General features: G+C 39.4%; 1 protein-coding gene across 2 annotated transcripts in view; it reads right to left on the bottom strand.

The window, feature by feature from the left end:
• The window catches only part of Ino80 (INO80 complex ATPase subunit), a 103,323-nt gene that overhangs the window by 40,358 nt on the left and 39,430 nt on the right, over positions 1-23,535 (bottom strand). For both annotated transcript variants that reach the window (XM_085834557.1, XM_085834558.1), the window contains exons 15-25: positions 21,042-21,101; positions 19,672-19,814; positions 18,602-18,686; positions 17,636-17,753; positions 15,129-15,214; positions 13,629-13,796; positions 13,315-13,448; positions 12,189-12,256; positions 11,740-11,833; positions 10,265-10,436; positions 5,265-5,405 (exon numbers count right to left, since the gene is read on the bottom strand). In XM_085834557.1, the coding sequence (XP_085690683.1) occupies positions 5,265-5,405; positions 10,265-10,436; positions 11,740-11,833; positions 12,189-12,256; positions 13,315-13,448; positions 13,629-13,796; positions 15,129-15,214; positions 17,636-17,753; positions 18,602-18,686; positions 19,672-19,814; positions 21,042-21,101 (1,269 nt within the window). The remainder of the gene's footprint in view (positions 1-5,264; positions 5,406-10,264; positions 10,437-11,739; positions 11,834-12,188; positions 12,257-13,314; positions 13,449-13,628; positions 13,797-15,128; positions 15,215-17,635; positions 17,754-18,601; positions 18,687-19,671; positions 19,815-21,041; positions 21,102-23,535) is intronic.

The following is a 23,535-nucleotide window of genomic DNA, read 5'->3' as shown; positions in this document are numbered from 1 at the left end:
ACCTGCAATCAAAAGATATAAAAAGAAACTGGTGCATGAAGATAAAGTAAGATTCTAGTCTGGATATCTACTCTCAATATACATTTACCACCCACTTATTACAAGTGCTATGGCCAGTGATGTCAGAAAGGAAGCCTGAGACAGACAGTGGTCAGAAAGGACTACAGTGTTTGTCTGACACACCTTAAGCTATCTTTAATGCCTTCATGGCAAAACTTCTTTGTTTCTCAACACTTCTCATGGATAAACCTAATGGAAAAAAAGGGAAACCCTCTTCCAAGCCATGCTGGAGAAGGAAAAAGGAACATAGGGGATAGAAGGAAGCAAACATCAATAAGCAACAGATTCATTCCTGGCGAGGGCAGAGACTGCACAAAACATCATTATATAGTACATATAGTACATCCCAATAAAACTAAAACATGGCCTTCCCAACGGAAAAAGAGTGCTTTGCCAATTTAGAAACACAGGCTTGCCTGTGATGTCATGTGGCAAGAAGACTGCTAAACATAACCTCTTGTTAACAAGTAAAGGCTGTACTAATCCACCAGTCCAAGATGATGAAAAAGCTAAAAACCCATTCACAGTAAGCAGTAAATAAGACAAAGCTTAAAAGCAGACAAAGAGATGGGGAGGTGGGAGGTATAAAGAGCGAGAGCCAGGGTGTGGGAGGGTCAGAGCACAGGGCATCTGTTGTACCAAGTTAGGCAGCTCTATTACTTCTTGGAACATAGGCTGCTATAAAGTCTGTTCTGCTGTGAACTGTTGGGTTTTCACATGTATCAGTCTTTATAGAGGAGTGATCCTCAACCTTAGATATGCTCCTTGATGGGAACAGATCACAGAGGTGACTCTAGAGACACCCCAGCCTCAGAAGCCGAGCTACACAATACAGCTAGCTGAATGTGGAGCTGCAGGTGCTTCTAAAAGCCACATGGTACCAAGAACAGAGAAACAGTCTCATTTATCAACAGCCAGATAAAAACACTAGTTGGCATGCAGAGAGGAACTGAGTCTGTTATGAAACAGTGCCATCTATGGCTCAGTTGCAAAATTACCTAAGGCCAGAGCAAAGAGCCAAGAGCTCCCAAGTTTAGTCAGGGTTGAAATGTTCCTGCAGACACATCTAGGGACCCTTACTGATTTCTTTCCTCCAGAGTATTTTTTGTTGTTGTTTTCCTTCACACTCACTGAGTCTTTCAATAGATTATTACAAAGATGGAAACACAAAGCAGGTTTACAAGAATGTCATCTCTCTGAAATGGCTTATCTACTCAGCAATCCAGCAGACTCTGGCCCAGAGCAGACATCTACCATGTAGGATGTTAGTCACATCACCTCAAAATAGATATCACAGCTGTGCTTCTATAAAATGACTAAATGTCTGACCTTAGGGGAAGGTTCTGCAATATGTTCAAACACCATGCACCCCAGAATGAGTAAAACTCTACATTTTTTCTTCCTGACTGCATTACCTTCTCCAAATGGAGAGTGAACTCAAGGACTTACTCATGTTAGATAATCCTTCTTCCACTGAGCTACATCCCTAGACGCTTTATGGTTTTGGGAAGCCGACCTCTCAAGCAGCCTAGCTAGCCTGAAACTCATATTCCTCCTGCCTTAGCTTTCCAAGTTCTGGGGTACTGGATAGTGGAAACTAACACTGGTATATTTTACCCTAAAACACAAATCCTCTACCTTCTCTTGACTTTCTGGAATGAAAAGTAACTCAGCGTAGAATTAAGACTTTGGGCCATAATCTCAAGATGGAAAATCAGACATTAGATGCTCAGAATGAAGGAAAAGGGAAGGAGAGTGACACAGGCCCAATGCTCTCCTGCTAAGGACTCAGATTTAGGCACTCTTAGCAGTTTAAAAAGCAAAACCTTTCAGTTATAAACTTTCACCAAGATTTCATTTTTTGCTGACATCCACATCCAGGGCTGAATAAAAGGCAACTTCTTTCTTTAATGTGTATGTTTTCCTAACATGTATGCATATGTACTACGGCTGTGCCTAGTGCACATGAAGTCAAAAGAGGGGAAGAGATTCCTTAGAACTGGAGCAATCAGTTGTAAGCCATCATGAAGGTGCAGGGAATCTAGCTAAAGACACAATTCTTAATGATTTTTTTTAAAGTTTTTGATAAGGTTTGATGATGAGCCCTGGTTCAAGATATATGTGAACTTATAGAATATCATGGTCTAAGTATGTGAGCAGTATATTTTGGAGGTCTAAAAGAGCAAAACACTCCATTTCTACTTAGATTAAATCCTACTTCTACGTTAGCTCCAACCTAGACAGCTTATTCTGCAAACTCTGATGGTGTAGGTGTAGGAGCGATGAGGCAGGAAAGAACATTCTTCCCTCCACCCAATGGGAATGCACACTGTGTCTAGTTCAGGCATGTCTAACCTGTGCTTGCAGGCCAGATGCAGTCATGGATAGCTACAAATACAATGTAACTCTTTTGTTTGTGACAGCATCATATCACAATGTCTAAAGGTTGTGCCCCTTGCAACTTGCACATGCAAACCCCATGCCTTGCTTCATTAACCTCCTAAGTTACTGTAGTTTGATGCTTCATCAAGCACTTAAGGCGTCCTTCCTGACACGTGTTCCTGCTCCAGCTGTGGGACACTTCTGGGTTTGGTAAGATGAATAACCAGGGTCTTCCTTACTCTGCTAATCACCTACAACTATTTCTCAGCTATTGATAAATAGCTCCTTCTTTAATGGCAGTTATCCCAGGACATGAACCAGAGAAATTGACTTCAAGTAGCAGTAGGCCAGTCAAGGATCCAAGGACAACAATTTCTCTCTCCTCACTAAATGTTTAAGGTCAATAGAATGGACGGCATCTTATGAAGTGTTGCTTTATTGGACCCTAGTTTTGAGATGAAAGATGAAACCTAGTTATGTGTATAAAATATTCAGACATGGTTAGAATCCTCATGTCCCCACAATCAAGTAATGATGCCTACTTCAGGTTCAGCACGTGCTACACAATAAAACTTTACAAGCACGAGGCAAGAGAATGTGTGGGGAAGAGGGCAGTGATGATACCACATTTGCACTGACTAAAACTTCCTTCAAGCCAAATTTTTCTTCCTGTGTAGTATAGTAGCCCTTACTGTACTGGAACTAGCTCTGTAGACTAGGCTGGCCTCAAAAGGTGTGCATCACCACTACTAAACTACATTTATTGTTCTTTAGAGAAAGAACACAGTCACATATGGCAATTTAGACTTCAAGCTAGCTCCTGTAAAAACATTGTGTTTTCTCTGATTTTCTCTTTCTTTGCTTGTGAGACAAGGCTTGACTTGAATTCACAGCACTCTTGTCTTTTTTTTTTAAGGTTTATTTATTTATTATATGTAAGTACTCTGTACCTATCTTCAGACACTCCAGAAGAGGGAGTCAAATCTTGTTACGGATGGTTGTGAGCCACCATGTGGTTGCTGGGATTTGAACTCAGGACCTTCAGAAGAGCAGTCGGCACTCTTAACCGCTGAGCCACCTCTCCAGCCCTAGCCCTCTTGCCTTAAACACCCAAATGTCAGAGTGATGGGGATGTAAGTCTTCCTGCTTCAGGCCGGGACTGTACTTTATTATTTTTGTTGGTTTAAATTTCTGATTTTGGGAAGGCTGTTTTTGAGTGACACTGGTAATAGAGATTTGGGAAGTCTTGAAATGTAACAAAATTTTTATGTGCATAAATACAATTTTTAGTAGTTTTAATTGGCTTTATGACATACTAGGAATAATAGTTTTGGCACTTCTCTTTCAGAAACCTAAGCTTCCTCTCTTAGGATCTTGGTACAGAGATCAGGTTAAAAGAGAATGAAATCAGCCATGTAGCAGTGAAGCCTGAGGCTGCTTTCTACACAAGTACTTGGCTTTAGATACTTTCTATAAAAAATACACTTTCCTAATCAACTATCATCCTAAGATTTCTCCAGAGAGACAGCAATACTTTCTCCATAAACACCCAGCAAACAGGGCAGAGAGTGGCATGAGAGTTAGGTTCACACAGCACAGGACCTTAGACAGAACCTAAGCAGGCAGTAGTCCACAGGACTCAGTACACAGCAAGCATCTTAAGAGAGAAATCTAAGCAGGCAGCAGCACACAGAAATCACATTTCATTGCTATTCATCTTCTTCTAGACCCTTTGTCAGACTGTCTTTTTGGTACATTTATATAAAGTATGCAAGCTGATAAAAATAATGGCAAATAAATGTTTCCAAGAAGACCTAAAACTTTCCTCTTTGGATGAGTCTGTGAAAACTTAGGATGGGTTGAGCAACAAGATAAAAGCACAAAAGGAAGGCGCTCCTTGGCTAACTGCTCTTCCTGGAGCAAAAGAAAACAGCAAGGTGGGAAAACAGAAAATGTGGTTCTTTTCTCTAAACACTGAGTTTGGTCACATCGCTATTCTGCCTTTCTTCCTTCACATACCTCTTCATGGACTATGGAAGAATTTTTGTCTGGCTATGATCAATGAGGAAAGGAAGGAAGTAGAAGACATAGGCAGAGTACCCAATCCAATGAACCAAAGGAAACCTTTCAGGGCCTTTTTTTCAGCAATCTTGGGAGTTCTGCTGTGATAAATAGGATATGGGAAGACAGAAATGCTCAAAGCTGAAACCACAGCAGAAATACTACCAGCCCTCCCTCCCCCCAGCAAAGTTTTAACTACTGAATGGTTAGTACAAGCATTAGTTCAATGTTCAGGCAGAGCCCACCTGGGAACACTGGTAAACTGCCTGATCCTGGACTGTATTGAGATAAGGCCAGAAAGAATCTTCAAATAATTGAGCCAGAATCCTATGACCTTAATAAAACCTCAAAGCAGGTGACAATGGCTTCCTTCCTTTTCTCTGATCCTGCTAAGGACTGATGTACTCAACAAGCCGCTGGCTCCAGTACAGTTTACAGTCTCTGGCTTAATCAAAAGTAGCAACCATTACCATACAATCATTTTCAAATCTGCACAATTCAAGGTGAGAAGTGCTGTCTTAGGAAAGACAGGATCATGGATATTCTCCATTTTTAATATTCTTTGACATGGGGTTTTACTATGTAATTCAGTCTTGCCTTGAACTCACAAGATTCCCATGTCTTAGGATCAAAAGTGAATAACCACACCCAGCCCTTCTCTTCTTACAAAATAAGACTGAACAGCTTAGAAACTGTCCCTTGAGTACTAGCTCATTCTTACAGGATAACTGCTTTCATTCCTTCCCTCCTGCGGCACTTACTCGTGGACTGGCCACACACAAAAAAGACGGCAGCTCAGTGAGGAGGCAGCAACGAAGTGAGGACGTAGCTGATCTCCGCTGATGGACAACATGGTCTGAGTAGCCACTCACTGCTTTACAGTGGCTGCTGAAAACAAGAGACTAAAAAAAAAAAAAAAAAAAACCAACAAAATTAGTGTAAGGACAATTACTGTTAATGAGTCATATACTATTCAACTTAAAAGAACTATTTTTCTTGGCCAATACTATTATATCTAAACAACCACAAATTAGAACCAAACATACAGTACGTAGTTTAGGCCCACATTAATTTCAAAATGCAGTTTTATTAGTATACTGAAACAAATGTCATTCTAATTCTACTTTCAGAAGAGGTATTTCAGACAAAATACTATGAGTACTAAGTTTGTTATAACTACAGATGTAAACTCAAGCCATGATGATTAAGACTATGTTCATCTAAATTTTCTCTTAATATAAAATCAGGTGCTAACAGCATCATGTGGTTCTAGCAAAGATGGTCCTTTTTGAGACAGTGTAGCCTTTGAGGGCCCAGAATTCTTTATGTAGAACAAGCTAGTCTTCAAGTCACAGAGAACCACCTGCTGCTGCTTTCTGAGTGCTGGGATTAAAGGTGTGTGCTACAATATCCTGCCAACAGTGATCCTTTTTGAGACAAGTTGCATTATGCTATCATCTCTGGCCTAGATATAACTCACTGGGTAGATCAGGCTGGCCTCAAAACATGTGGTAACCTTCCTGTCACTGTCCCCCAAGGGCTGAAGAAAGCAAACATATACCACCACGTGCTGATTGTTTTTCTTATTTACACAGAGACAGGAATAAAAATGTTCATGAACAGGAAACAACCTCTCTTTAGCCTCCATCAGACAACCATTCAAAAACATTAACTACCAGGGCTGGAGAGATGCTCAATGGTTAAGAGCATTAGCTGCTCTTCCAGAGGACCTAGCACCCGTGTCACAGCTTACAACTGTCTATAACTCCAATTCCAGGGATCTAACAACTTCATACCAATACACATGAAATAAAATGAAACAAATTATATATATTTAACTACCCAAAGAGAAATAAATTAATCTGAAAAAAAAAGTTTTCTAAAAAAATTCCTTGGGGATTGTTTTGGGAGGGGTTCACTAGCACTTCCTTGGCACTACAAACAGATATGAACATCAAATATCTTACTCCCCTGGGAATGGGACAAGAGCTCCTCAAAGTTCAAAGAAGATGAAAATGTTGCCTGTTTTGTACTCTGATATAAGGTTCAGCTTATCCATTGTGCAGTTGGTATAATACTTACCTAGCATGCATGAGGTTAAATATTCAAACTGCAGCAACAGAAAAAGACTAGGTGTGAAGGAGGAAGACTACACAGTCAAGGTCATTCTTGGCTACACAGTGAATTCTAGGCAAACTTGAGCAACATGAAACTGTATTTAAAAGTATAAATTCTTCACTCAAATTTGAGTGATATTCTATCAGGGACTGAGAACGCTGCTCAGGGTTAGAGTACTTGCCTATCACAAACAAGGACTTGGGTCCCATCCACCAGCACCTTCAGTGTTTCTAATCACTTTATTACAAAGGTAGGCCCACAGAGCTCTGACAAGCCTAGTCCCGTGCAGGTCTAACATGTTTTGTCTTTTCTATACATGCTGAGAAGTAAGGTACACTACCTCAGAAGTTTAACTAATGCACAGACAGTGAAGCCACAGCTGTCTCATATTGTTGATTGTTCTATTCTTGATTTCTCAGAAGTGTACTTCTGACATTAGTAGTAAGTCCTCATACCCTCCTGGGATTTGAGGAGACCAGACAGAGGCCTACCATATTCAGCTTTTTTCAGGAGTAGTTCAGAACTGGTAGTTGGGACACTCACAGGCATTCAACCATCTCTGTCTAGTTACTCAAGTAACTCAACACCTACCCTAATGACATTTGAATATTTACTACCATCTGACCAACAGTTACACTATCTCTAAGCTATCTTCACTTTCAGTATTCTCCTAGAGCAAAACTCAGCAGAAGTCTATTATATTTACAGACTGAAAAAACATAAAAGAATGAACATTTTCTCCAACTTCTCCCTTCCAACAATGTAGTTATTATTATGAAGGGAATGAAAAGAGCTGGAGAGATAGCTCCAGCTACTTTGGTCTTCCAGAGGACATGGGCTCAATTGCCTGCCTGCATGTGTGTGTGCCTGCATTCATTCATGTGAGTTTTGCCCTCTTCTGGCCTCCATGTGGTACTCAGATGTACATGCAGGCAAGAATACACACAAAATGAAATAAAACCTTTTAAATGAAAGGATGTCAAAACACATCAAAAGGATCAATAAAATATTGGGCTAGGCAGTGGAGGCTCACACCTTTAATCCTAGCACTTGGGAGGCAGAAGCAGGTGAATCTGAGTTCAAGGCCACTCTGGTCTACAGACTGAGTTCCAGAATAGCCAAGGCTACATACACAGGGAAACCACGAATCAAAAAAGAAACAAGCAAACATACTAACATCCCCCCGCGAACCCCCCCCAAATAAATAAATAAATAAATAAATGGAAACATCATCAGTCCCTTTCTAGCGGAAAAAAAATCTACTTAGCAACTAATAAATGTACACCATAATCGATCTATCTATCTTCCTTCCTTCCTTTTTCTTTTTCTTTCTTTCTTTTTCTTTTCTCTTTTTAAAAGATTTATTTTTTGTTTTTCAAGATATGGTTTCTCTATATAGCACTGTCCTGTAACTCTCTCTGTAGACCTGGTTGGTCTCAAACTCACAGAGATCTACCTGCCTCTGCCCCCCAAATTAAAAGCATGTGTCACTATACCTGGCAAAAGTTGTATTTTGTCTTTTACACTGTGTGTGCGTGTGCATGTGTGTGTGTATGTGTTTCTGTGTTTGGTGTATACATACATGTGTAGGCAACATGTACCATGTTATATGTATAGATGTCAAAGGACAACTTGCAGGAATCATTTTCCTCCTTGTACCATGTTGGTTCTAGAGATGGAACTCAGGTCCTCAGGTTTCTCGGCAAGTGCCTGTACAGTTTCTGTAGCCCTGTTAAAAGCCTACATATTCAACTGCTGTAAGCTGAGTGGCTCAGAGAAATTCAGGCACTTTTAGATTTTACAATTAAAAAATTCACAAACTGGAGCCAGGCATGGTGGCACACTCCTTTAATTCCAGCATTTGGGAGACAGAAGCAAGCAGATTTCTGAGATTGAGATTGAGCCTGATCTAAAAAGTGAGTTCTAGGACAGCCAGGGCTACACACAAAAAAAAAATCCCTGGATAGATAGATAGTTTAACATATCCTATATATAGCTAATACCATGACATCTGTTGCTAAAGACAGTATTAAATGACAATCAATAATGACACTTGGAAGCCGGGCGTGGTGGCGCACACCTTTAATCCCAGCACTTGGGAGGCAGAGGCAGGCGGATTTCTGAGTTCGAGGCCAGCCTGGTCTACAAAGTGAGTTCCAGGACAGCCAGAGCTATACAGAAAAACCCTGTCTCGAAAAAAAAAAACAAAAAATGACATTTGGTTTCTGAAAATCATCATTTCTGACAAGGTCTTTAAATGAATATAGCTTAAAAAACGATTCCATCTCGGGATAGGGTATTTTCTATAGTTCTAGTTTTCATCTTTAAGTAAAAGATTAAAAAAAAAAACAACTCTCAGGACATACACTATCGGAGCTTACATTAATAGCTGAACACATGTTTACTTTTTACTTTTTTCCCTCAAGGGTATAAATAAATATGGACAATGGACAGTGTGAAGTTTCTTCCCCTGCCTCTCCCTACCAAGCCTAAAAGCAAAACCTGGTTTTACTCTATACTGAATATATATCCTAACTCTGTCTTACATAAGAAAGTATTACTCTTTTATTATTCTTATCTATGTATATGCATGTATGGTATGTATGTATGTATGTATGTATGTATTTGGGTGGGTGTAGACCAGATGCTGACATTCAACTGCTTCTCCATCTTGCTGTTTTGCAATGTGTGTGTGTGTGTTGCACAACTTGCTGGATCTAATTCATCATCTGAGGATTACACTCAGATTCTTGAGGGTCAACTCGGGTTCGCAGGTGTAGGAGCAAGCTCCGTTTCCACTGTACCCACCTGTCACACCCACATTACAAACAACTTGTCCCACTAAATCTGGATCTGCCTCACACATACATCTACCAGAAGGAAGAGGAGAAGGCGGGAAGAGGAGGAGAAGAAAATAAAGGCAAACTATATATGAAGGGATAGTTAACATTTTCTTCTGTAAGTCTGTACATGCAATTTCTGCTACCCATGTACATATCTACCAGACATTGATAAAACTATTCTTTGTTGAGACAGGGTAGCATAGGCTGGCTTCAAGCACTATGGAGCAGAGGATGAACTTGAACTCTTGCGTCCACCTGCACAGTACTGGGATCTGATATGTATATACCAACATCAACAGCTAGCACATTCTTGGCAGGAGTCATGAGCAAATTTTAATTCAGACATTATGTGCTACATACATTTTTTTTTATGTATTTATACATGGAGCCTCAAGCAAATAATTCCTAAGAAAAATTAAACATGGGCAAATGGCAAACTACTACAACAGCTGCAGGCCTATTGTTATTTTTTATTTGTAGACTGGGTCTCACTAAATTGCCCAAGCTGACTCTGAACTCATAGTCCTCTTGTCCCAGCCTTCTACACTCCAGACACATGCAGGCAAAACTACCAACATAGAAGATAAAAATAAAGGAAATATTTAAAGAAAGTAAGCCAAGCAGTTGTTCACTACAACGGAGTTATTATATACAGAGCATTTAAACTTCCACATGATATGTTCTAACTCAATACATAGTACAAGCTCCTCAGAGCATTGGGTACTTGAGGACATCATTTAACATCTTTAGTAATGCAAAGAGAAGGGAAGTAAGCAGACAGTGCACAGATAGCGGCTTACCTTCAACAAAGGGCAGCTGCAAAGGTTGGGGAAGGAAAGTGGGAAATCAACTCCGAGAAGAAAATCCTTGTTTCTCAGATAGCTCTGATGACTCGTCCCATCCGGCTCTGCCCAAGAGCGCAGCTGGTGGAGCCTGTAGGAGGCTTTCAGAGATAGGAAAAGAGCTAACCACCTGAAACAAATAGAGAAATGTGCACACTCAGTGCTCCTAGGAACTTTGGGAGTTTGCAACAAGAATCTATCTCATTACCATACATCCTTTGTAGATCTTGAGCATTTTGGAAACAATTCCTTCAAACATTCAGATAAAGCCATTTCATGCTTTTGCTCTACATATTACTTGACATGATTTGTTTACAAAATAAAATGTTCTATAAAACCACAACAAAAAGTAAACAAATACAAAAATATTCAAAAGCATTTATCTCTACTGTAAAAACACAGCATAAAAACCATCTTATCGGGGAGACAATAATTCCCAGTGAGTTATCTAATACATTAAAAACACTGTAATAGGGGCTGGAGAGAAGGCTCAGCGGTTAAGAGCACTGACTGCTTATTTGGAGGACCCAGGTTCAATTTCTAGCAGCTTCATGACAGTTCACACCTGTCTATAACACCCTCACACAGACATACATGCAGGCAAAACACCAATCAACATTTCCTAAAAAGTTATAAATAAATTCAATAATGTAATAAAATCAGTGAAAGCCATTTTGCAAACAAAAACGCAGAGCTAAATTTTCCAGAATGCTTGATGCTTGAAACCACAGGGTGGCTCACAACCACCCATAATGAGATCTGACGCCCTCTTCTGGTGTGTCTGAAGACAGCTACAGTGTACTTATTTATAATAATAAATAAATCTTTGGGGCCGGAGCGAGCAGGGACTGAGCAAGCAGGGTTGACTGGAGTGAGCAGAGGTCCTAAACATTCAATTCCCATCAACCACATGAAGGCTCACAACCATCTGTTCAGCTACAGTATACTCACATACATTTTTTAAAAATTATTAAAGAAAAATAAAAGTAATTCTTTAAATAAAAAGGATGTTTGTTTATTATTTATTTATTTAATGTATATGACTACACTGTTTCTGTCTTCAGCCACACTAGAAGAAGGCATCAGATCCTATTATATCTTGTAAGCCACCATGTGGGTGCTGGGAATTGAACTCAGGATCTTTGGAAGAGCAGTCAGTGCTCTTACCTGCTGAGCCATCTCTCCAGCCCATAATCCTTTTTTATTGGTGGGTAGGATGAGGTTTCATGTAGCAAAACCTGTTTCCAACACCCAATTCCCCTGCCTCAGCCTCCAAGATTACAGGTATGTATCATTCCTAGGTCATCAAAAAAAAAAATACTAATGGGGGGGGGGGCAGACGGTGTAATACTGACTATCTCACTTCTCATAATTACATGTTGTCCCTGCCTATTCCCAATGCTCTTCCATCAAACAGTAAGCAAACTTCTCACCTGGCCAAAAGTCCCTGAAGCATGAGGTTTGCCATTTCTGCTGGCGAGACATCAATAAATCGAAGGAAAGAAAAACAGCTTCCTTCATTAATACCTGGAAAATCAAAGAACAATCCTGACCCTTAGGGATCCTGTTTCTGCAACCCATGTGCAGGAGGTTTCATGTAGCACAACCTGTTTCCAACACCCAATTCCGATGACAGGAGGGCTACCACAGGCAGCATTCACCAGGGTGGCAGAGATCTGAACTCCAGTTCTGACACTAGTGCAGCAAATGCTAATGCTCCATTCTAAGTCACCTCCCTAGACACTAATTGAACAGTCTTATTTTTAATCAAAATAAAAGCCCAAACCATTACTAGTACAAAACAAAATTTGTCCACAGGCAAAATTAAGAACACCCTGGTAAATCCCAAATACACTTTCCTTCCAAAGATCAAAATGCCTACCTTTCCTATGGAAGAGAGACTGCTGGATATAGTCTGGTGCAAACGGAGAGAGAAGAACCTTCAACCACCTGTAAAGTAAGTAATTAAAGTAACTCTCAAGGGAAATAAAAGTATTGGAAGGATAATTAAACTGGAGGGTCCAAAATAAGAAAAATCTTTTTAGACTATTTCTACACAAAAGAAAGTTCTTTGCCAGGCCAGTTGTGGTGGCACACACCTTTAATCCCAGCACTTGGGAGGCAGAGGCAGGCGGATTTCTGAGTTCGAGGCCAGCCTGGTCTACAGAGTGAGTTCCAGGACAGCTATGGCTACACAGAGAAACCCTGTCTCGAAAACCAAAAAAAAAAAAAAAAAAAGAAAGTTCTTTGCCATATGAGCATGAAAATCATGACAAAAGGAAGAAAGTCAATTCTAACCTAGACAAAAGCACAACTCTGGTCCATTTATCTTCTTCAAATCTGTTAAATGATCTTCAATTTTAGGTTCATTAAGTCATGTTGATGAATATTTTTGTAACAAAGCTTTGAACTTTCAAAGTCCATAGCTCTCAAAAGCTGGCATACAGATATTCACTTAAGAGCACAATAGAAAGTCTGGAATCCAGAATTATCCTAACTTACAGATATACAATGAACCATACACCACTTTATGAATATTAGTTTAGTGACTATTTCAACTTTTTAAATGCAGACACTATCAAGAGAGTAAACTTAACCAAAAAGTAACAGACTCAGTTCTGCAGTGACTGCAACTCTAGGTCACTTTAAGTACACCAAGGCATGTTAGTATTTTAACTGTTGACTTCTGGTGCAAATACATACCTGTACACAGGCAGGTAATAAAAATGGCTAAGGTTCTTAAAGCCATCTAATGGGACCCTTAATAATGCTCCAACTGCCCCCATAAGCACCCGCAATAGCTGTTCACCACTTGTTTAAACATCTCTTTATTGGACATTCACATATTCATCATTAAATTTACCTATCGAACTGGGGATAAAGCTCTGCCGTAGATCATTCACTTAATAAGCACGAGACCTTGAGTTCAATACCTAGCACTACTAAAAAAATCAATGTGCCAAATTGCAAAAGCACACAGCATCACCAGATGTTAACTATTTGCTCACCTATCACGTGAGTGGTTGAAGACCCTGATCTGTCCATGACGATAGATAAACTTCGAAATCTCATATGGCTTTAGAGAAATATGAAATGGAGACCACGTTTCTTGCCGTTCGAATAACTCTGGGTGATTACACACCTAAGAAAAGAAATGGTAAGTCATTACTGTCATTTGTGGACATCATGCTGAAGGTTAAGCTTCCTGAATATTTACCTCCCAATTTTCATCTCTATTGCTCTATCTGGCATCGAGATTAAATAAAGTCCTCTCCATGAAGCAGGTCAATAAAAACATCAAAGCAAATGACCTAAGTCTTACCTTCCTGAATTGCATGACTAAATTCATGAGGCTGCTGGTGGTGTTCTGTGCTTGTTGTGTGGAGCCCATTGAAGACTGCAGTAAGTCCTCAATGGAAATTTTATTCTTTAGTGCCTGATATAAGAGTTTTTGTCGACTGGTCAATTGGCAGTACGTTAGAATCTCAATCTAAAAAAAAAAAGAAAAATTTGAAACTAAACATTTTTATATATGTTTGTAAAAATCTAAAAATTTTTATATGCTTGTATATGTGAAGGAAAAAAAAGGAGGAGGGCGGGCAATGGTGACAAAAGCCTTTAATTCTAGCACTTGGGAGAGGCAGGCGATTACTGAGTTCAAGGTCAGCCTGGTCTACAGAGTGAGTTCCAGGGATAGCCAGGGCTATACAGAGAAACCCTGTCTCAAAAAAACAAAAAACAAACAAACAATAAAACAATATAAACTTAAAACAGAAGACATACAAACCAGATTATGACTAAAGGAACAATACTTACCAGAATTAACTATTTCTATAATCCTATGTTGTGAACAATCACACACTAGATGTTCTCCCTGCATAATATTTTCCACTTCTTTTATTTTTTTTCCCCCTCATCTAAGACAAGTTTTGCCTGTGTAGCTCTGTCTGTTCTGGAACTGGATCTGTAGACCAAGAGAGCCCCTGCTTCTCAAGTACTGAGAGGAACCACAACCATATCTTGCCTATCTTTCCAATTTTAACAGCACCAACAATCACCCTTCACAGCGATTTCCAAATATTGCCACATCCATATTTCAAGTGCCAACTATGAAAGGACTCTTAGTGTACAACAAGCACATCAAGGATAAAGAAAGAGGTTCTTTTTTTTTCTGCAACACACTAAATTGGTTAAAAATATTCATTTGTTCAAAGATAATAATGAGACCCAACTTTAAAAAAGACCAAATCTGCAGGGCATAATTAATCCTGGTACCTGGAGTTATGAAAAAGCAAGAAACCCTCCATGTTCTGGGGCCAACCTCAGCCTGGTCTACACAGTGAGACCTTGTTTCAAAAGAAAATCAAGAGATCTGCATGAAACTATTTGTTTCAGAATACATGAACAGTTATGGATGGCCATGTGTTGATAACTACTTATGCTCTATCATGGGCACGAGTGGAGTTATTACATTATTCTATTTTTGTAATGTTTTAAACTTTCCATTAATAAAAGTATGTACAGGCATGATGGCTCATGCCTATAATCTCAAAGGCAGGAAGACTGTTCAGAGTCACCCTACACACATGAGTTCCAGGCTGGCCCAGCTTACAGTGTTAAGACCCTATAAAATAAAACAAAACCAACCAAAGGAAAAGTAGGCTACTTTGTCTTGGTTAGGTCCCCTATGACTATTCAAGTTCAAAGATCTTCCTAATCAAGCTCATTATCCTTCAACTAAATATGTATCAAGGAAATATCTGTGAAGAACCATAAATTGGTATCTACTAAGGTTCAAACTCATTAAGATTTTATTTCTTACCTTGTCAGACAATTCATTTTCTACATCTTTTTTGATTCTTCTCAGCATAAATGGTTTCAAGATCATGTGTAAACGAGAGAGTTGATCTGAAACAGGAAGTCCACAAATAATTTACCATATACTGACTTAAGACAATCAAAATAAACACCTTCCCCTCTCCGACACCCTGAAAATGCCACTGAGCTCAAGGATTCTCTAAAGAATGAACTTGTTCCAAAGCAAGCATCTCATACAGACTGTTTACATTAGAACACACTTTCAGAGCCTATTTGGGAGACCGTATCAAAATCCACTCAAAGCTAGAAGGAACTTCCAGAGTGTACTATGTAATTTTTATCAACCTGACACAAAGTAGCATTCCCTGAGGATAGAGAACTCCAACTGAGGAATTCTTTCCCATCAAGACTGGACTGTGGGAACATTTTCTTTTCTTTCAAGACAGAGTCTCACTATGTAGCTCTGGCTATCCTAGAACTCACTCTATGGATCAGGTTGGCCTCAAATTCAGAGATCCACGTGCCTCTGCCTCCTAAGTGGTGAGATTAAAAACATACATCACAACACATGGCTCCATTTTCTGAATTACTCATTGATTAAGGAAGCCACAGCCCACTGTGGACAGTGCTACCCCCCTGGGCAAAGAGTCCTGGATAAAACAAGAAGGGGGGTGAAAACCCATGAAAGCAAGCCAGAAAGCAGTGTTTCTCCATGGTCTATGCTTCAGTATCTGGTTCAAGCTTTCTGCTTCTTCTCCTCTTCTGAGATCTACGACGGTCTACACCTGGAACATGCAACCCAAGTAACCTTTCCTCCCCACACTGCTTTTGGTCATGAAGTTTTTCACAGCAACAGAAAGCTAACTAGGACACCATTTCTCCAAAATTATACTTATGAAATTAATTTATTTTACGGTGTATAAGTGTCTTGGCTGCATGCAGGTCTGAGCACCATGTACATAGGTAGTGCTCAATGTGGTCAGGAAGGGGTGTGACAAGTGACAGGAGTTACTGACAAGTGGAAGCTGCCATGTGCATTCTGGAAACTGAACCCAGATCCTTTAAAAGAGCAGCCAGAGATCTTAACCACTGAGTCATCTCTCCAGACCCTACTTAATTTTTCTTACAATTAGTAGATGTCAAATTATGTCTACATAGTAAGCAACACAGCATCCAGAAAGTGGTGGTGCACACATTTAATCCCAGTACTTGAAAAATGGAGGAAAGCAGATCTCTCAGTTGAAGCCAAGGCTAGTCAAAAGAGTGAGTTGCAAGATAGCCAGGACTACATAGAGGAATCTTATCTCAAAAAACCACGAATAAAATAAAATAGCAATGTGGCAAATTCTTAATATTAGGCAAATAGTACAAAAGTATTGATAAACAAGGTTAAAAATGTTTGCAATAGAAACAAATCCTAAGGCTGATGAAATGGTTCAGTAGATGAGTAAGTATGCTTACCAATCAAACCTAGTGACCTCAGTCCAATTTCCCCAGAACCCACACAGGGGTAAAACAAAGAAAAAAGCAACTCCATAATTGCCCTACAGCCTCCACAAACTCACTGCAGTATGCAACTTTCCATCCAATAATTAGAAAAATTAAAAGAAAAAAATTTTAAATCCTAATATAGATGGAAAAATAAAAAATAACCTCTCTAATATTTGACTTTTATTATAAGAAAAACAAAAATGAAAAACATGGTCTGTTATATGATTTCCATATGAATATAATTTTCATGTGATGTTCCATGAGAATGTGGTGGTTTGAATAGGCTTGGACCCTATAGATTCATGTGTTTCAATGCTTGGAGGTGTGGTCTTATTGGAGTATATGTGGTTTTGTAGAAGACACTATGTAGTTGGGCTTTGAGGTCTCCTAAACTCAAGCTATATACTCAGTTAGACAGGTTCCTTCTGCTGCCTAAGGACAAAGATGCAGAACTCTTGGCTCTTCTAGCACCATGTCTGACTGCATGCTGCCACACTTCCTGCCATGATGAAAATAAACTAAACTTCTGAAATGGTAAGCCAGCCCCAATTAAATGTTTTCCTTTATAAGAGATGCCTTGGTCATGGTGTCTGTTCACAGCAATGGAAACCCTACCTAAGACAGAATGCCTACAAACCAAAATGTAGTATTTTATTAAGCTTATACATCTTGCTTAGATTGTCTAGAGTAGTGTTCTACTCTTTTTACCTCAGAGCATTTAGCTACTTTATTAACATTATATTAACTACTTTATAACAGTTTTACCCTTAACTCTTGTAGGTATAATGAAAGAGAAATTCTTCACACAGAAAAAAACTGTACATAGTTGCCCATACTAATAGATTGAAAATAAAATTCAGAGCCACCTGTAATCCCAGCACTTGGGAAATTGAACCCGGAAATATCTGTTTGAGGCCACACTACATAGAGAATCACAGGTCATTATAGGCTGCAATGTGAGACCTGGGTTACAGAGTCTTAAACTCTACACAAAAAGAGGAAAGCTACAGCAGTACTTACTCTCATCAATAGCAGATTTGTTTTCAGCATGACTTTCAATGTCTTTGGAAAACCATTCATTAAATTCTTCATGCGAATCAAATAATGTTGGCATAATGAAATGTAGCAGAGCCCAGAGCTTAAAACAAAGGAAAAATATGAAACAGATATGGTGCCATAAAATGATACTGTATGACTATATATTAAGGTTTGGGGAGTGGGTTAACAAATGAATGCATGTTTATGAGACAGAAAGAATAAATGAATCCAAACACATGCTTGCTCAGTGAACCCTAATACATAACAAAAAATGATGATTTCTCAATTAATTGCTAACTACAAATTTAGAAGTACAAAGCCTGCTCAGCTTTTGTAGTTAATAGTTTTACAGATGGCAGCCCCACAGCTGGTTCCACAACTGAACACAGTGTATAGTAGTGTAATAGCTGCTAATAGCCCTCAGCCAGGGCTAGACAATCACAGCCATGACGCTATCTGGCTGGTCATATGTTTTCATGAATAAAGTTCTATGGGAACATAGCCATAGCCATTCATTTATACGCTACTTATGACTGCTCCCATACTGCATAAGCAAAAACAAGCAGTTGTTAACAGTGAAATGTACTATCTATGAAATGTAAAATACTATTTCCTCTTTTACAGAAAGTTTTCTGACCCCTATTATGATGAATTCTAAAACAAAAAAATTGAGGCCCTCGATGTTAGAGATTTACCAATTCTAGAGTAAAAAGTTATCTTTATTAGATGGGCAACATTTCCTAATGTGCTCAATATTAAGGAAACAAAAGGAACATTATAATTAATAAATAGTAAGAAAATAAGAATTTCTTACTATTTAGAATTTCTTAGGAAGCTACAATCTAATTCTTGTACAGTGGTAAATATAATTTGTACAGAATGACAGGAGTCCAGTGTAGGTATAGGTGTCTTACAAAGATATACACCATTACCTTGACTAGTGCCTACCTCTGCCATGGTATTCTGAATGGGGGTTCCAGTTAACAAAAGTCGATTCCGACACTGGAATTGTAAGAGAATCTTCCAACGAACACTGTTCAAGAAAATGAGTTACAAATTATAAGTTGGCAATATGTCTTTCTGTAATTATACTAAGACCCAAATTCTAAAATTGCTTTCCAAATAATTCTTAAGAATCATATACTGGGGCTGGAGAGTGGTTAAAGAGCACTTGACTGGCCTGGCAGTGGTGGCTCACACCTTTAATCCCAACACTTGGGAGGCAGAGGGAGAGGCAGAGGCAGAGGCAGATGGGTTTCAAAGTTTGAGACCAGCCTGGTCTACAGAGTAAGTTCCAGGATAGCCAAGGCTACACAGAGAAACCCTGTCTCAACCCCCCCACCCCTCACCCCTACTCCAAGAGCACTTGACTGCTCTTCCAGAGGTCCCGAGTTCATTTTCCACCAACCACATGGTAGCTCATCTGTAATATGATCTGGTGCCCTCTTCTGGTGTGTCTGAAGAGAACTACAATGTACTCACATACATAAAATAAATAAACCTTAAAAAAAAAAATCATATACTGTTTCATGCACACAATCAAAAATACACTTTAACAGAAGTGAAGATAAAAACCCCAGCAGAACTGTGAGAATCATCAATACCAATGGTATTATGGCTTAGGGGAAAAAAAAACTGGCCTTACAGTTTCCTACTGTTCTTACTTTTAAAAAGGAAAAGGAAAGAGAAGAAGAAAGAGTAGGAAGAGGAGGAAGAAGGAAGAGGAAGAGGAGGAGGAGGAAGAAGAGGAGGAGGAAGAAGAAGAGGAGGAGGAAGAAGAGGAGGAAACAACAGCAACAACAACAAAAGTTATAACCATTAACTGAGGAGATTAATATTGAGGAAAAATCAATATATTCTAAGCATGATATTTGAATTTCAAAGAAAAGTATAAATAAGAATTTCTCCATTCTGGTCAGGCAAGTAGCCTATGCTATGTGACATTCTGAAATTTCTGGCCTTTGCGGATTCTATGGATAGACTTCCACCACGAGGCTAGTTTCTATTACACATGTTACCTGGAACTGCTCTTCAGTGCCTGAGCTTCATCCAGTACCATGTATTGCCACTTGACCCGCTGGAAGTACTTGACATCCTGAACCACCAGCTGGTAGCTAGTGATGACCACATGGAAGGGGGCATCCTGAGTATATAAGGTCTTCTACAAACGTAATAAGAAAAATATGGAAAAGCATTATGTCACATTTTATAAGAAATGTTTTGTGATGTCCATGTATGTGTAAATATGAGTAAGCGTGTGTGTGTGTGGCGGTAAAAAGGGCAATTTTCCAGAGTTGGTTCTCTCCTTCCACTCCTGGTTCTAGGGATTAAATGCACATTAATTACCAAGCTTGCTCAGCACCCACTGAGCCATCTCTCCAGTAGATAATGGAATTGTGGTGCACATCTTCAGTCCCAGCACTGGGGAGGAAAAGGCAGGAGGATCTCTGGGTTTGCGGTCAGCCTGGTATACAGAGTGAGATCTTGTCTTTAAAGAGATAATGAAGTATGAACACTCCTTTAAAAGAAAGATGAAGAATAGATGTTCTTCCATCTATGTGACCGAAAGATGTGTGGTAAGGTACAACACAAATGTCCAATGTTTTTAAAGCATTTTCTATCAACTCATCTACAGTTCATGAAGGAAAGAAGGTGTGATCGAAGAGACATCTCAGTGGTTAGACCACTTGGAGTTTGTATGGTGGCTTGTAACTCTAGTTCAAGAGGATCTGATGCCCTCCCCTCTAGCCTCTTAAGAATCCTACATATGGGCTGGAGAGATGGCTCAGCAGTTGAGAGCACTGACTGTTCTTCCAAAGGTTCTGAGTTCAAATCCCAGCAACCACATGGTGGCTCACAACCACCCATAATGAGATGTGATGCACTCTTCTGGTGTGTCTGAAGACAGCTACAGTGTACTTACATATAATAAAAAATAAATCTTAAAAAAAAACCAAAAAAGAATCCTACATATATTTGTTGTACAAATACAATTTTTTTTTTTTTTTGGTTTTTCGAGACAGGGTTTCTCTGTGTAGCCCTGGCTGTCCTGGAACTCACTCTGTAGACCAGGCTGGCCTCGAACTCAGAAATCCGCCTGCCTCTGCCTCCCGAGTGCTGGGATTAAAGGCGTGCGCCACCACGCCCGGCTACAATTTTTTTTAAAAGTAAATCTTGAAGAAAAAAAGTCTCTTTTTAAAGTCCAAATGATTGCCTGTAGAAGAAAACCATTTTATTCAAATAATAAAAACATATTTGACCCATATTGGGAAACGTATTATAGATTTTGTATACATGAGGACTTACTCAGGCCAAAGAGAATGACAGAGCAGGAGGATAGGAGAGCGAGAGAGCGAGAGCAATTAAGAGAGAGAGAAACTGAAGTTACCTGACTCCAGAATCTCCGGATGACTTTTCTATCATGAGGATTTCCCCAATATGGTAGCACCTGGAAAACAGATCATTACCTTATTTTGTTTTTGAAAATAAACTAAAAGCATTATCAATAATGTTATTCTGAATGACTTAGTAAGAAACTATTAAGAGGCCAGGCAATGGTTGTCCAGACCTTTAATCCCAGCACTCGGGAGGCAGAGGCAGGCGGATTTCTGAGTTCAAGGCCAGCCTGGCCTACAGAGTGAGTTCCAGGACAGCCAGGGCTACACAGAGAAACCCTGTCTCAAACAAACAAACAAAAAACCAAACCAAACCAAACCAAACAGTATTGTCTTAGCCCTTTGCTGGCGAATAGTGTTTAAAAAAAAAAAAAAGATACAGGCATATACCACTCTCTTGAGAAAATAATAGATTTTTATGGTGTATTTTATAATATAAAATAAGTAAAATAGAAAACTCAAGAGGGGACACTTATGATTAGGTCCAGGTTCTATTTTATACCCACTATGCTAGTATTAAAATGAAATTCAATACACAAATATACAAGATGGACACTGACTATGCACATGGACGTTCAGCTCTAAGCACTAATAAAGGAGATATGAAGGGAGAACCTTAAAGCAGTGGCCCTCAGCCTCCCTAATGCTACAACTCTTCAATACAGTTCTTCACGCTGTGGTGACCACAAACATACCTGTATTTTCACTGCTACTTCATTACATATTTTTCTGGTGTTATGAATCATAATGTAAATATCTGATGTGCAGGATATAGGTGTGAACCCTGTGAAAGGACTGGTTGTCACAGACTGACAACTGTTGCCTTAAAGTAATACCATGCTGCCATCTATTGGCCAGTGGAGGAGCAGCACAAACCTTCAGTGGCAGTAAGAACTATTTTTTGACATTGTATTCAACATATATCTAGCCATTATTTGAAAAGAAAAACCAAAATATTATTTTCATTTTTCATATGCCCATAAATGGAATCTCACATTTTTAGAGAACTGAAAATAAGTTGGCCTCACATGTAACAACAATATAGGTATAGGCCAACATGTCCAGCACAAAACCTATTTACCTTGTGTCTACATCATACTCAAGTCGATACAACACACTTCTTGGTTTTTTGAGGCAGGGCTTCATGCTGGCCTGGGACCTACTATATAGCTGAGGATGTCCCCAGCTTCCGGTCCTTCTGCTTCCACCTTCCTTGTGCCAGGAAACAAGCCACCTCCAGTTTTATAAAGTGTTAGGGATTAAATTTGTGGTTTCATTTATAGCAACCAAGCAGTCTATCAATTGAACAAAATCTCTAGCCCAGTCAATCTCATTTTTTTCCTCTCTGAATTAGTTAAATCAATTTTTACATTATATATGTTAGCCATTATAAGCAGGACCAAGACTACCTTTAGAGTATTAAGAAAAATGAATTAATATGAATAGACTAAAATACAATGTAAAATTTGGAAAAATAAACTTTGAAACAAGATAGATATTTCTATCATCTCACCATGACCATCAATTGATATGGAAAATGCCATAATTAACTTAAATTGGACTTTGAATTTCTCACTTACATAGTATAAAGATGTACTGGCTCTCTTATTACTCTCTTTCTAAGAAAGGAATATAAGGCAGCTGGGAATGACTCTCACTTCCAGCACTTGGCAGGTTGAGGCAAGAAGCTCAGGAGTTCAAAGTCATTCCCAGTCACTCGACAAGTTCAAAGCCAGCCCAGGTACACCAGACTATTTATCAACAAAGCAAAACAAACAAACAAACAAACAGCTATACGTCATGTTTCACCTAAAATCCCATCGGTTAGAAACAGAAGCAGGCTGACTACCTATCACGAGTTCAGAGCCAACCTGGACAACATAGTGGATTCTAAGATAGGCTCCTGGAGTACTGGGGGCAGAGTATAATTCTGTCTCTAAAACAGAAGAAAACAAATGAAGCAAATACAGATATAAGGGATAGGTAGTTCACTTTGTACAGTGACAGTCTAGCCTGCATGAAGCTCTGTGATTCCTAAAGCCACATAAACCTTGTGTGGTGGCATATACTTAGTAACACTGGCTACATAACAAGTCTGAGGACAGCATATAACACATAAGACTGTATCAAGGAAAACAAACATATGGAGGCTGGAGAGATGGCTTAGCAGTTCAGAGTACCTACTGCTCTCCTAGAGCACCTGAGTTTGGTCCCCAGCACCTGTATCAGGCAGTTCACAAGCACCTGTAACTCCAGTTCTAGAAGATCCAACTACCCACACAGCACACTGAAAATAAAAAGTAAAGCCGGGCGGTGGTGGTGCACGCCTTTAATCCCAGCAATCAGGAGACAGAGAGAGGGAACCAAAATGAGAAAATGCCTCCATAATATTGGCCTGTATACCAGGTGTGGTAACACAGAACTTTAATCACAGCACTCTGGAGGCAGGGACCAATGGATCTCTAGGAGTTCAAGGCCAGCCTGGTC

The sequence above is a fragment of the Mus caroli genome, unplaced genomic scaffold, assembly GCF_978045245.1.
Source record: "Mus caroli unplaced genomic scaffold, Mus_caroli_1 scaffold_2, whole genome shotgun sequence".
Taxonomy (NCBI): domain Eukaryota; kingdom Metazoa; phylum Chordata; class Mammalia; order Rodentia; family Muridae; genus Mus; species Mus caroli.
The sequence above is the reverse complement of the archived record's forward strand: the minus strand, read 5'-3'. Positions and strand labels throughout refer to the sequence as shown.